General features: G+C 42.2%; 1 protein-coding gene across 3 annotated transcripts in view; it reads left to right on the forward strand.

The window, feature by feature from the left end:
- Positions 1 to 15,582, forward strand: part of ITGA9 (integrin subunit alpha 9) — a 223,113-nt gene that overhangs the window by 105,017 nt on the left and 102,514 nt on the right. For all 3 annotated transcript variants that reach the window (XM_051798702.1, XM_051798703.1, XM_051798704.1), the window contains one exon: positions 2,476 to 2,631. In XM_051798702.1, the coding sequence (XP_051654662.1) occupies positions 2,476 to 2,631 (156 nt within the window). The remainder of the gene's footprint in view (positions 1 to 2,475; positions 2,632 to 15,582) is intronic.

Below are 15,582 nucleotides of genomic sequence, written 5' to 3' on the forward strand. Positions count from 1 at the left end.
ACAGTTAGGGTGTGAAGGTGGGCAGGAAAGTATGTAAGGCAGTAAGACCAGTCTGGGCTCACTGCCAAGGGACCATGAGGCTGGAGGCAGGGAAACAACTTGATAGGTTGATTAAAACAACACATGGACTGCAAGAAGAAGACTATATGACCTTTTAAGGAAGAAAACAGGGAGGCTTGGCATGGGAGGAGCGAGGGAGTGGTTATGTAAATCAAAGGGTCTTAAAAAGGCTCATCCCTCCCATTTGGGGTGTGCTCAAACCTGGTCACGAGTTCGGTGTACCCAGTGTGCTGTTAATACGTTCTTTGTTTCACTTTATTTGGCCATCTCTGAAATTTTAATTAGAGATATTTCTCACAGCTATGTGAAATGTATTTCCTCAGGGCTGTGGTGAGGGAGAAGTCACAATTTCACCACTAAAACAAAGCGGAAAAAGACACCAGCAAACAAAATAGGCATACTCTAATATTCATCAAAGTCAATAGGAACTTTTTGACTTTAAAGGGCATTGGACTTAACCCTGCAAGATCATATTAAAATACTTAGAAGTACTTAAGTACTTATTCTTACCATACTGCAGTAATAGAGCCAGAAAAACTGTAGGTGAATTTTAATTTAACCCACTCTGTACATTTTTAATTGTGTTCACATAGTTGGTTGCATACAGTTGGATTAGGTGGCAATTTATGTGATGATTTGTATTTGACTGTTGCTACATGGCATGCTCTTTTATAGTTGTTTCTCTCTTTACATAGTTTTCTTGTAGACTGATACAATCCTTGCTTAAATTAATACACTTCTGTGAAAGCAAAGCTAGCGACTTCTGTGAGTTGTAGTGTTGTTATTTAGTGGTCTCAGTATGGTACAGTTCTTACCCTGGGGATGGGACTGTGGAAGGGGCTGCAGGCACAAGTGTCTCTTCTGCTGAAAGGACTCACAATGCTGCCAAGCATGCATGGTCCTTTTTGTGGGACTTGGAAGAGGTCACTGAGCCATCACCACTGCTGCTATGTCTGCTGTTGATCGGTGTCTGTTATCAAGAAAGCACAAACCACTCCAAGCAATGCACAGTTTAAACTTCAGGACCCTGGCAGAAATTGGTGTTAGGGTAGGGAGTTTAAGGGCTGGCTGAAGGCTTCAAGATGCAGGAGAGTAACTATCAGCCAGCCTGGTCTCTATTATTATTCACCCAACTAACCGATGATTTGGGAATTTGGTTAACCACTAATCTTTGTCTGACTTCAGAGATCTGTGGCCCCTCAACATATTGGAGAAAGCAAATGGTTGCCTTGAAACAGATCAAACAGAGTGGTCTGAAAGCCAGTTACTACCCATCTGGAAGATGCAATTTAAATGGCATTGCATCTCAATTGCTTCTAGTGCTTGGCAGGCTGTGTTCAGAGAAGACCATTGCCAATGCAAGGTGAAGTTGAGAGCTGGCCCATTTGGAGATTTGTTGTGCTTACTTATGATCTTTATTTATTGCCTCAATTTCATCTGCACTGATTACATGCTATGTTTTTAAGTAACTCAAATTTAAGAGGAATGTCTGCCTATGAAAAGATAGAGCATTTGCCACTTCTGTTTTCTGGTAAATTGGATTTTGAAAGTCAGGACTGAACAGAGCACAATGAGCCTTTTGTCCTTGCACAGCAAACTGAATTTAAGCAATGCATGTTATGACAAATGGTATGAGTTTTGTGGCTTGGGCTCCAGCAACAAGAAACGGCAATCCTTTTTTCCCATCAGCCAAATAATATGACACCATTTAATACATCTGGTATGAAGCCTAAGAATAATAGGTATAATAAAGAAACTGAAAACTTTCTTCTTTTACAAACTGAAAGTGGGGGGAGCTGTGAATTTTGCTTTGAGAACCGTGCTGGAAGATGACCTTTCTTGCCCCTCCAGGTCTGTAGTCTTATTTTATAACCACATTGGTATTTCCACCTGTCCGTTCATTTCACTGATATTGCAAAACAACAAAGGAAGATGGAGGTTTTTTTGTTCTTTTAATGTGTGGAGCTCACTGGAGGTGACTTCAGTCAAAGTCTAGGATTTAGAAACCCCAGAGATTAAGATGATTTGCTTCTGCAGAATTATTGGAATCGGTTTCTAATTTATTTTATTTTTTAAGAAAATGTCTTTTATTGAAAACCACTAGATTTATAAATGTGCCAAGTATGCCACTGCTTCTGTGGATTCAAGAGTAAGTCCCAAAAGAATGACTATTTTTTTAAAAATCTATTTTATTTTTTTTAAATCTTTTGACTTGTTTGTTCTATGTGCTTATTCCTGTTTGGCCTGGAGAAGAATAAAGGAACTAGAGAAACCTGCCTTCTGTCTGCAGTGTTGAATCTGGTTTAATTGCATGTTTAATTAAGTGGTCTGGTTTAATTGAATGTATAATTGTTGTAGATGGAAACCTGCTTACTTATATGCACTGGTGAAATATCTATTTGGTTTCTTGTACAGAAAAGAGTCGAAGACGTCATCTCTCCAATTGTATTTGAAGCTGCGTACAGCCTTTGGGAACATGTGATAGAAGGAGGAAAAGAGGACAAGGAACTACCTGCTCTCAAGCCCATTCTCCGTTGGAAGAAAGGACAAAAGATAGCACAAAGGAATCAGGTCAGATTTGGACTACATTATTTCCCTAGAAGACCTGTGGCTTGAACTGACAGCAGAGCTGGCTGTAAAAGTGGATTGCCAAACTCTGGGTCATTTGCAAAAAGTAACCTTTTTGTACAATCCCTACTGTTGCTAACATCACTGCTGTTCCATAACATAGTAAAGACTTGGGCTACCAAGACTGGACAGCAAAAGGTGAGGCCACTTTCTTGTTTCAGGGTGTCTGTGCTGGGAAGGGAAAGGATAAGAAAGGTCCTATTCTTCCTGTTCTTCCCTTTATGCAGGAAGTTCTAGTGAAAGGCTTGGTCCTGGCCTTCTTTCCAGGTTGAGCCTTTGTTAGTGCTGGAGGGACAGAGCTGACTCCAGGAAGGGACATGGGAACTGTGTGAGGGGAGAACAGTGGGCAGAATAAAGAAAATTTGCCTGGCTCAACTGCCCTCTTCTTGAGGACTCCTCAAGTCCAGTTATGTGGCAAGAGAAACCTGCTCCAGCTGTCACATGTCATGGTAAAATGGGATGATTTTATTTCAGAGAAAGTAAAGTGTAGGTAGAGCCATCTACATATTAGGATCCTATTTTGTTCCACTGCAATGCAGAGAAACCCTTCTGTCATTAATTTTGGTGAGAGCAAGAGAATTCCCTTAATGTTGAAACACTCCTCATTTAAAGGGTTGAAATTCTTTCTATTATTATTATTATTATTTCATTTTTCTCCCATCCCCCTTTCTCCCAGATTGTTCCCTAGGGGACTGAAGTGCATGAGATTATTCCACCTCTCGTTTGTCTGTCTTGATCTCACTAGTATCTTTGAAAAATGCAGGCAAACGTTGTCAGGTTTTGACAGGAGTGATCAAGGCAGCGCTTATGAAGGTATTAAACACTTTCAGGGTTCACGAAGTATGTGCTCGTGTTGATGAGAAAGACCCTGCTAGTGGCCTTTTAAAAGCCTTCATTTTCAGTGTAGCCCTTGTAGGTGCAAAACAGTCTGCCGAGGAAGGAGCCTGCATGACAATTCAGCCTTCCACCATGCCAGCACCGAAGCGTTCAGCCATGAAGTTCAAGGCTTCTCAGGGAAATCAAAGTTCTGCTGTGGTAGGGAAAGCTTCTCGTGTGTCAGAATTGTGAGGTAATTTACAGTGGAAGGGTCCTCTGTAGCTCCAGTTCCTTATTCAAAGTAGAGCCAACTTAAAAGTTAAATTGAGTTGCTCAGGGTTACATCCATTCAAGTTCATTTTCCAAAGCATGCTTACATAATTAGGATCTGGCATTACTTGTGAATGCAAAACTTCTTTTCTTTTTCCTTTTTTTTTTAAGTAGCAAAAAGTCTGTCCTAGAGTCTGAGACTTTCAGTAGTGAATGGTTAGATCTGATTTTTAACCCTACGAAGTTTGTGTCTATTGAGTGATGATAGCATCATAATCTGTAGCATTACTTTCTGATGCTGCTCATAAGATCCCTCAATACTACTTAAAAAAAGAGTAACTAAAATGTTTAAAGATATTTGCTTTGTCATATACCCAAGTGTGTTGAACTGTATTTGGTTATAATCCTTGTACTTAAAAGATATGAGTATTAATTCAAGTATGATTTATTTTTATAAATGTATGAATGAAAGATGCATTCAAGAATTACTTTTTTTATGAAGAGAAATTGTATGACTGTTATGTATATGAATTTTGTATTGTTGCAAAAACATGATGGGAATTTGTGGAGAACTTTGGAACTCGAGTAGTATGTTGAAAACCTGCGTATTACATGAACAAAGCTGCTTGTATACTTTACCCATGGGCTTAAACTCAAAAGGTCACATCTTGCTCTGCAGGCATGGTTTCAGATCAGTATTAAAATACCTAAAGAGATTATAGAGCAGAAACAAAAATATGTTAGGACTTTCCCTGACTTGTTTTCTTGTGCAGTTTGGGTGAGAGGGAGACGGTTTAACAATCCCTTTCCATTTGCTTTCCAGATGTTGTTCACTTAGCTTAGTAAGAAAAGGATTTTCACATTGGGTGTGCTGTCATATTTTCAACTAAGGAAGTAAGAAAAGCTTCAGAGCTAGTGTGGCAGTCATGGTGACAAAGCCCTGATGGATTAGCCTTGGTGCTGGAGGCATGGAGGCGTGGTGCTGGGGTCCTCAAAGGCCAATTTCATGGGAAAATTGGGATGTAGCATTCTCTTTCGGGATTCTTATTATATTCTTAGTAGAAATAGTTTTTAAAAACCAAGAGCTTTTATAATAAATGATTTGCATTTTCAAAGAATCTAACGGTTTTGAAGGAACGCTTTGGAAGTCCAATTTAAGTCTTAGTGGTTTCTGTTTTTAGAAGATACGGCACAGGTGAGGTCAGGTGGACAAAGTTAATGTTAGTACTACTGTCTTTAAATATAGCTGGTTGTGTGTTGTTTTGGCAAGTCCTAGATCCTGTTGATCCAGTAAGACGTGGCATTTTGGAATCAAAATTGTTGCATATGTTCATTCAAGACACCATTTAGATAAGGATACTTTTCTGAAACGCCAGGTGACTGTTTTTTGTGAATGAACACAGAAGAAGCTGGAAGCAGTGAATAGCTGAAAAAATGGGAGGATACCATCACTGAGCAGGAAAGGGGGAGACTTCCATTTTTCAAGATCCGGCTACACCTCTGCTAGACCTTCTCGAAAAGCCATACATTTTGCAAACATGGACTTTACAGTCACCTAGATGTGATTTTATTTAAACTAAAGTGATGTTAAAGCTGAAGTGATCTCTTTCACCGGTATTTCAGTTTTTCTTTCATGAACCAGATGTTTCCTGCATTTGTCACCTCCCAGCAAGTATACAGCCCTATGACTCACAAACAAGGAGGTAGGAAAGCCATCAAGAGGCCTCTTGACATAAGAATTGAAGATTATATTGAGCATGTGAAGTTCTTTGTGTTGTTTTGCTCTGATGCATTTAAGGAGTCTTCTTGGAAATACTGTTCATGGATATCCACCACCAAAAGTGACATCTCCTTAATGACATTATCACAGAAAAGGATTTTGTTGGATATTCATCTTTTAAATAACTATATGTGATATAAATACTATATGTGTATTGCACTATATGTGAGAGAACAGTCTAACCCTGTACTCATCACTTAGACCAAAGCAGAACTATAATAGTAAAGGAGTGCATTGATGTGAGATGTCATTCAAAATGCTTTTGTTTATTGGTCACCTTCATTTTAAAAGGATGCAGCTTTTACTGTAAGGCACTGCAAAATGCTTTTATTTAAAAATAAAACAAAAGTAAACCTTGACTGTTAAGTGAGGAAACCTGCTTCTGTTCCTAAATGAACTGTGCTTGAAACAATCAAAAGATGATAAATAATTGTAATATCTAACTTATTTGAAGAAAAGGTTCTTCACTGAAATTTCTTAATGAAAAACATGCAATTTTGGGATGTCATTATTCGTTATTTTTTGCAAGGAAATAGGCTCAGATACTTCAAAATTAAGTAATAATGTAACTAAGCTGTTCTGAAGGATTATTTGGCCCAGGATGCAGTAATGGTTTCTATTGGACTTTATTATTTTCTTAGTTCTTATATATGCTTACCAGAAATGGCAGTTGCTATAGATTGATGAATTTTTTTGTGGTAGAAAAAGTAAATACTTATACGTCTATTGATAAATGGCTCAGCAACTAGTACAATTGTTGGATGGAGACTAGCTGCATGGAGAAGATTATAGCTTTCCAAATTAGCCAGCTCGGTTTTGCTCAAACAGAAAATCTCTGATGGGTTAAGATTAGGTGGGGAGGAAAAAAGGTTCTATTTTTCAAGAGTGTATTACAAACTTTAAAACTTCCCACTCTAAGGATGAATTTCCATTAGCTTCTTTATTGCCTCTTAAATCCAGTTGCTACCTCCATCCACAGGAAAAAAACTAGTAAGTCTGCTTGCTTCAGGGAAATGAATATGTATTTACTTGATTTGGCTTTGTAAGTGGTTTATACTATAACATTTATTTTTGTATACCCACTGTATGTCAACCAAGAAGGGGAGAGCTCTCCTGCCATGTACAGTGGAGAATTGTTCTTAGTAGTATCCAGTAATGTATCTTAGAGTTCAAAATGTGGTAGACTAGAATTCTGCCTGCTCTAAATGCTGTAATAAAATCACCTAGTATTATGTGGATGGAGACACCATTTTGTTTTAGGAAAATATTCTTATTGGGGTTTTTTGTGCTGGTGTCTTCAGGAATTTGTAAATAGTCTGCCATAAAACCTTTTATAAGTTAAGAGACAGAAAACGTTTAGGACTTTCTGTTCCCAGCTGTGTTACTGATTTGCAGTGAGAATTTGTGTCCATTGATGCACCCCTGGGTAACTGAGACTGCGTGTTTCTTGAATAAACTTCACTTTTTTAAAGCAGAGATCTATTTTTTGGAAACACTTGTGTTTGAAAATCTGGCAAAGTATTTGCACACAAATTAGCTTGGTTGGCAGGTATGAGGAAGTATAGAAGTATTTTCGTGGAGCTGAATTATGAACATTTCTAGTGATTTTTGGTTTGCTGCACAATAATGCCATTCTCTATTTTAAAACATGCACACACCCCCCAGTCTCATACTGAGAACAAAGCAATGACAGATCTGGATAGGCTAAAATGCATGTCCATACACACAGCATGGTCCAGGTTTGTCAGTGGTTCTTCTCCAGATCTCTTACTTTCTACAGAGGTGTGCCTCCTTGAGTCAGGTCATATCACTGCCAGCAAGCTGAGCTGTGTGTTGGAATGACATCTTGGCATTGGAACATCTTCATGCTGGCAAGCTGTTGGAATGGCTCTTGGCTTGATTTTAACCTGTACCAACTTCTGTAAACCATTTCTAGGCATGGGTCAGGAGATAGGATATTCCTGTCTTGAGGCCAGGACACTTTAATTTACTGATACAGCTGAAGCCTCAGTAGATTCATACAGCTGTCAGTAGCTGAATAGGTGGTAAATTTGAAGATTAATTGACTTACACACAGATATATAGGAAGTCCTCGGAGACTGCAGGGGTCAGTCTAATTGCCATGTTCCGTATGAAATGTCTTGCCACAAAATTCTCCTTCTTGGGCAGGGCAAGCTCCCAAATTATCTTCTGCATTTATTTTTGCAAAAATCCACCATGGGCCACCCTTCCTGCCTAATTGCTATTGTTTTCTGTTTGATTGGACTGGGATTGCTGGAAGCGATAATTTATATTCTTCCCTTTGCTCTCCCTTTGGTGGTGTCTGTCTTTTGCTCTAGATGAGTTTGGTCAGAGTCGGTGCTGAACTGGCAGGGACTGGATGTTGTTCATGCCGGGAAATCTGGGAAGGACCCATCCTGAGCATGTACTTTTGCCTGGGTTTGTTTTGTGTTTGGTTGGAGGATTTTTTGTTGGTTTTTTGGGGGTTTTTCGTGGTTGCTGTTGTTGCTGTTGAATGGCAATAATGAGGAAAGTTTTAAAAGTCTGGAAGAGTTTAACTGAACAAGAACAGCGGGTATCCAGATGTACTGTACCTCAGAAAAATGTTGTAATTGACAAACTCACTGAACTAAGAATGAGTGGAAATCAGTGCCTCTGATTTTATACATTTCTATTTGCTTGTTCTTAAGCAATGACAGGCTTGACCAGTAATTGTCCAGTTTTTTCAACTTGTAGACAAAAACCAGTGTAACTGAGAATTTGTAATACATGGTTTGATCCCCAGGTTTAGATCTCATGGGCTTCCCAAAGAACAGTAGCCAATATCATGTGCTAATATACATATGAACACACACAGAGACGTAGAGACCTTGTTGTCTTGGCATATGTGCTAGTGGAGCCTCAGACTATATAGTGATCCCATCTTAGGTGATAGAATGTGAATTATCTGATATAGTTTACAGGTTTCTCAGATAAACAGGTAGTGAAAGGAGAGAGACACACATACACATTTGCAAACTGAACCCTAAATTTAAATCCTACTGGCCAGTTTCTGCAGTTCAGCATTGGCATCCATTTAGTTTCCACGCTGCAATGTAGGTGGAAATTGTAAGAAAGGGTGAGTTCCCACTTATGCTTGGAGCTATAATAGAAAATTGTAGTATTCTTAAAAATCCATAGAGACAGGTGACAGACTTCTAGGAGACAGGCTCCATTAGCTCTGTTCATATCTTTTTAGGAGTTTTATGAAGGACCAGGAGACCTTAATTGGAATACCTAACATTTTGAGAAGATATATGACGGTATTAGTTCATTTAGTTCAGAGTACCTCAGTGCCGCAAAAGCCTTGTCAGTTCAGAGTAACATTCATAAATACAAAACCACTGAAGTGCAGGTGGATTGTAGGTCAAGACTTTCACATATCCTTCAGGGTCTAAAGGAGCTAAATGTGGACCTAAATTATGTATGATGATTTGGAGATTTTTTTTGACATTTCCAGATGACAAAATAGGTGCCACATCTGTTTTTTAGCTTGTCATTGTTATTATGTGTTTAGATATTTAATTCCACAATTGAGTGGTGAGTAAAAAAGGGGTTTACTGTTGTGTTAAAATGTTTTAAGTATGAAAGCATCCTGAATAAAAAAGATTCATTTTACACAGTTCCAATTTTAGTAGAAGAAATAAGAAGGTTTAGAGTGGAAAATGTTCTCAAATATCTTAAAAGAACCCTCCTGAGATTATATAATTGAATTATTCTGTAGTTTTCCAAAATAAATAGAAGACCATATAAGACAAGAGAGGAAAATATATAGAGAAATGTGCTGCAGGAATCCATTCTACAATTATATGGGGAGATGGGACAATTACCCTTATAGCTCTTTCTGTTGTTCTATGAATTTATAAGGTCTGAAGTCTTGTAAAATGAGGATACTATTTGGGTGATTTAAACTGTTAATAATTTAAAAAAGGAAAAATTGCCTCAGTCTGAAAGTTGAGTGAGTCACACCAGAAATCGAATAAAGCTCTGAAAGGCTGGAGGCATATTTCTATTGCCACCAATTCCAATTCTTCATCCCAGGAGAATATGAGGACAGAGATTGCATTGTTAAATACACTCACTGCTCTGGGCAATAACTAATACATATGTTTATTAATTTATTGCTTGCTTTCAATAGCTAACAGGTTTCATGTCTGATCTTTCTAAACAGCTGGTTTCATTGGGAGTTCCTGTTCCTCTCACATTTGAATGTCCTCTCTGCTTTTTAGCTTGATTTTAACTCTTACTGAAAGCAGGATACAGCTGAAATAGAGGGCAAATGATTGCATTTGGCTTAGATGGCATGACAATTGGCAATGTGCTAGTCATGAACCGCAGGCTCAGAATCTTAGTGAAGTGGATGAATTCCCCCTGTAGCTTTCCCCAGTTGGAGAAGTTTGACTTACATGGTTGTGCCCTTACTATTGTAGTATAATAATTATTACTGACCAGTTTCCGTTTTCTTATGCTAATGCACTATAAAGGAGCATCCGTTTTCTTTGTATGAAGACATCACAGAATCATAGAATCATTGTGTTGCAAATGACCTCTGAGGTCATTGAGTCCAACCTTTGGCTGATCACCACCTTGTCAACTAGACCATGGCACTAAGTGCCACATCCAGTCATTTCTTGAATACCACCATGGATGGTGACTCCACCAGCTCCCTGGGCAGCCCATTCTAATGCCTGACAACACTTTCAGTGAAGAAATTCTTCCTGATCTCCCTGAACCTCCCCTGGTGCAACTTAAGGCTGTTTCTTCTTGTCCTGTCACTAGTTGCCTTGGAGAAGAGACCAACACACATCTGGCTACAACTTCCTTCCAAGTGGTTGAAGAGAATGATAAGGTCAGCTCTGAGCCTTCTCTTCTCTAGGCTAAACAACCCCAGCTCCCTCAGCCACCCCTCACAGGATTTACCCTCTAGACCCTTCACTAGCTTCTCTGGATTTGCTCCAGAAACTCAATGTCTTTCTTATAGTGAGGGGCCCAGAAACAGATAGAGTACTCGAAGTGCGGCCTCACCAGTGCTGAGTGCAGGGAACAATAATTTCCCTAGTCCTGCTGGTCACACTATTGCTGATACAATTGGCCTTCTTGGCCATCTGGGCACACTGCTGGCTCATGTTCTGCTGGCTGTCAACCAGCACCCCCGATCCTTTTCCACTGGTCCACTTTCCAGCCACTCTGCCCCCAGCCTGTTGCACTGCACAGGATTGTTGTGGCTGAAGTGCAGGATCCAGATCTTGACCTCTTTGAACTTCATGCTGTTGGCCTTGGCCTGTTGATCCAGACTGTCCAGATACCTCTGCAGAGCCTTCCTACCCTCCAGCAGATCAACACTCCCACCCAACTTGGCATCATCCACAAACTTACTGAGGGTACACTCAATCCCCTCATCCAGACATCAGTAAAGATATTAAACAGGACTGGTTCCAGTACTGAGCCCTGGGGAACATCACTAGTGACCGGCCACCAACTGGATGCAGCACCATTCACCATCTCTCTCAGGGTCTGGCCATCCAGCCAGTTTTTAACCCAGCACAGAGGGCACCTGCCCAAGCCATGGGTGCCAGCTTTTCCAGGAGAATGCCATGGAAGACAGTATCAAAGGCTTTGCTGAAGCCGCAGCCTTTCCCTCGTCCACTAGGTGGTCACCTAGTCATAAAAGGAGATCAGGTTGGTCAGGCAGGATCTACCTTTCCTGAACCCATGGTAACTGGGCCTGATCCCCTGTTTGTCTTGTATTGTGCCATGTGATTGCGCTCAAAATCTGTTCCACAACCTTCCTGGGCACTGAGGTCAGGCTGACAAGCCTATAGTTCCCTGGATCCTCCTTCTGGCCTTTCTTGTGGGCATCACACTGGCCAACCTCCAATAATCTGGAACCTCCCTGGTTAGCCAGGACTGATGATAAATGATGAAGAGCGTCTTGGTGAGCCAACTCCCTCAGTACCCTTGGAGTCCCATCTGGTCCAATAGACCTGTGTGTGTCTGAGTGGCGGAGCAGGTCACTAACTACTTCCTCCTGGATTGCAGGGGGTATATTCTGCTCCTGGTCCCTGTCTACCAGCTCAGGGGGCCTGCAGAGGATAACTGATCTTACTGTTAAAGACTGAGGCAAAGAAGGCATTAAGTACCTCAGCCTTTTCCTCATCCTTGGTAACTGTGCTCCCCCTACATCCAATTAGGGAGATTCTCATTGGCCCTCCCTTTGTTTTTAATGTATTTATAAAAACACTTTTTAGATTGAATTTTAGCTGAGCTTTCACCTTTCTAATTTTCTTTCTACATGACCTAACAACATTCATGTACTCTTCCTGAGTTGCCTGCCCCTTCTTCCAAAGTTGATAAACTTTCTTTTTTCCCCTGAGTTTCAGGGAAAGCTCCCTGTTCAGCCAGGCTGGTCTTCTTCTTCTGGCTTATCTTTCAGCACATAGTATGGCCTGTTCCTGTGCCTTTAAGACTCCCTTCTTGAAGTTTGTCCAGCCTTCTTGGACCCTTTTGTTAATTAAGGATTGTTTCAGAGGGGACTCTCTGAACCAATATCCTGAATAGGCCAAAATCTGCCCTCTGGAAGTCCAAAGTAGAGGTTTTTGTTGACCCCCTTCTTTACTCCACCAAGGATTGAAAATTCTGTCATTTCATGGTTGCTGTGCCCAAGACAGCCTCCAACCACCATATCTCCCACCTGCTCTGTTTGTAAACAGCAGGCCTAGCGGGGCACCACCGCCGCTAAGCTCACTTACCAGCTGTGTCGGAAATTTATCTTCCACACGTTCCAGGAACCTCCTAGACTGCCTCCTCTGTGCTGTGTTGAGTTTCCAGGAGACATCCAGCAACTTAGAGTCTCCCACAAGAACAAGAGCTAGTGTTCATGAAACATCAGCTTATACAATACTTCCTTTCATCCTGGTTGGGTGGTCTATAACAGACTCTCTGCAGCAGGATGTCTGCCTTGTTAGCCCTCCCCCTGATTGTTACCCATAGGCACTCAACCTTATCATCACTATCCTTAAGCTCTATACAGTTGAAACATTCCTTAATGTACAGAGTCACCTCACCACCTCTCCTTCCTCGCCTGTCATGAAACTGTAGAATCATCAAGGTTGGAAAAGACCCTTAAGATCATCAAGTCTAACTGTTAACCCAGCACTACAGCTGTAACCACTGAACCATATCACCCAATGCCAGATCCAGACACCTCTTAAACACTTTTAGGGATGGTTACTCCACCACCTCCGTGGGTAACCTATTCCAAAGCCTGACCACCCTAATAGTGAAAAAAATTTAATATCTAATATGAATCTCCCCTATCTCAGCTTAAGGCCATTCCTCTAGTCATCTCACTGCAGGCACAGTAGAAGAGACCGTTTCCCACCTCGCTACAACCTTCTTTCAGGTCATTGGAGAGAGTGATGAGGTCCCCCCTGAGCCTCCTCAAGACTAAACAAACCCAGATCCCTCAGCCATTCCTCATAAGACATGTTCTCTAGTCCTTTCATGAGCTTTGTTGCCCTTTGCTGGACATGCTCCAGCACCTCAATGTCCTTTCTAAAGTGAGTGGCCCAGAACTGAACTCAGTACTCGAGCTGCAGCCTCCCCAGTATCAAGTACAGGGGGATGATTACTTCCCTAGTCCTACTGGCTACACTATTCTTGATACAGGCCAGGGTGCCTTTGGCCTTCTTGACCGCCTGGTCACACTGCTGGCTCATATTGAGATGGCTGTCAGCCAGCATCCCCAAGTCCCTTACCACTGAACAGCTCTCAGATGCTTTTCCCCAAGCTTGTAGCTCTGTATGGGGTTCCTGCAACCCAAGTGCAGGATCTGGCACTTAGACTTATTGAACCTCATGCTGTTGTCCTTAGCCCATTAATCAAGTCTGTCCAGGTCTCTCTGTAGAACTTTCCTACCCTCCCTCAGATCAACACTCACACCCAACTTAGCGTCATCTTCAAATTTACTGAGGGTACACTCTATCCCCTCATCCAGATCATCAATAAAGATATTAAGTGAGATTGGCTCTAAAACTGAGCCCTGGGGAACACAGCTAGTAACTGACAGCCAACTACATTTAGCTCCATTCACCACAATTCTTGGGGTCTGGCCATCCAGCCAGTTTTGTACCCATTGAAAATTCTGCCTTCTGCAGTGCTTGTAGCCACCCATTGCAGCACTCCAGTCTTGCGAGTCATCCCGCCATGTTTCTGTGATATCAACTGCGTCATAGCTTTCCTGCTGCACAGTGACCTCCAGCTTCTCCTGTTTGTTGCCCACACTGTGTGCATTGGTGTAGATGCACTTCAGCTGGGCTACTGCTTTCACCCCCAAATCTGGCATGCCTCCTCTAGGCTCATTTCTAGTGAGCCTGGTCTTATCCTCTTCTCCCTTCAAACTTAATGCTCTGTTGAAGTCTATGTGGAGCTGCGGGAGCTTGTTAGCTAACCTTCATCCCTTGCACCATGTAGTAGCAGCACGGTTCTTTGGTTTCCCAGTAGGATTCTGCTGAACACATATCACTCCCACGGTATTGCTGCTTTTGTCATGTGTTTACTCTGCCATTCAGTTAGGCTTATTGTGGAAATCATGCATTCTCATTTTAGCCAGCACATCTGATGAAATCCTGGAAAGTTTTTCACAATAATAATTGCTTTTCTGGTGGGAATTTAAATCAGCCAATTTGTGCGTGGCTGTCATGGTTTGAGATAGACCCCAAATCCAATTCCCTAGCTCCATCCCCCCTCCCACATCTCAACCTAATGTGAGATGGGTTTTTCCAGACAAAACACACTAGACTCAAAGTGGGGGAAAGGGAATATATTACAATGACTGTACAAATAAATACCATATCACATTATACACACGATCACAACTATCTCTACCATGACATATGTATTTACAGTGGATCAGATCTCTTCTCCCCTCCAAATAAAAGTCCAGGAGGGAAAGAAGGACAGATCCCTTCCAGTCTCTGAACAGCAGCATCTTCTGAGGCAGCAGTCTGTCTTCTTCTCCACATGCAGCAGCTGATAGCTGGATTTCTGCCAGCACTCACGAGGGAGGTATTCAAGCCTCTCTCGGCCCCATCGCCTCCAACCGAGGGGTCTTCCGTGGGCTTCGTAAGCCCAGACAAGGTCGTTTCACCACGTCATATCACGAAGACACAGGGGGGTCTTCGTGACAGTCTGGTATCTCCAGGAGACTCAGCTCCTTGCAGGGCCTCTGTGCCCTGTCTCTCAGGCTGCCACCGTGGCAGCAGTGCGAGGGCGGGGAGCCAAGGTCAACTCCCCCCGCATTCCTCGGGCCATCCCGGTCCAGCTCCGGGACGCTCTGAGCTTCTCAGCTCCTCTCTCTCTCCAGTGCTGCATGTCTAAAACTCTTCTCCTTAATAGGAGTCCATCTCCCTCTTTTCTCAGAGGGATCTCAAAGGAGTTTTGGGGGGCTGGTACAGTCTTACCCCCAGAACTCTGTCTCTCAGGCTGCTGGTTCTCTTTTTCCCGGCTCTCCTTCCAGGAGTCCTTTCTCTGGTGCTGCATGTTGCTTCTGCTGCTCCTTCAGTTCAGGTGTTATCTATCCTGGCTCTCTGCCACCGTTTCTCCGGCCAGTGCCGGCTGCTGCTCTGCGCCCATGGAGAAAACATCTCCCGGCATAACTACAGGCACCTAGCCCAGCTTTATGCTGTTCCAGGTCCCTGCAGCCCCCCAGCCTGGGGCTGGGAGGGCCCAGAGGGCCCAAGGGGCTCAGACCCCCTTCCTCGTGGCTCTACAACATGGCCACCTCTCCTCAACAACCAAACTACAACTCCTCTCTTCCGGTGAGCTTGTGATATGTTTACATTTCTGCAGGAGCGCCCATTGGGCAGAACTTCAAAACTTCCAGGGGTTTCCACCCCTTGGGGTCTACCACTTTTCTTAGCCTCTGGGGGAAAACAAGATTCAAACCATGACAGGAAATATGAATGGAACGTTTCCATGAGTAGTATAGT

The sequence above is a fragment of the Manacus candei genome, unplaced genomic scaffold (genome assembly GCF_025592945.1).
Source record: "Manacus candei isolate 608988 ecotype Guabito, Panama unplaced genomic scaffold, ASM2559294v1 h1tg000049l, whole genome shotgun sequence".
Classification (NCBI taxonomy): Eukaryota; Metazoa; Chordata; class Aves; order Passeriformes; family Pipridae; genus Manacus; species Manacus candei.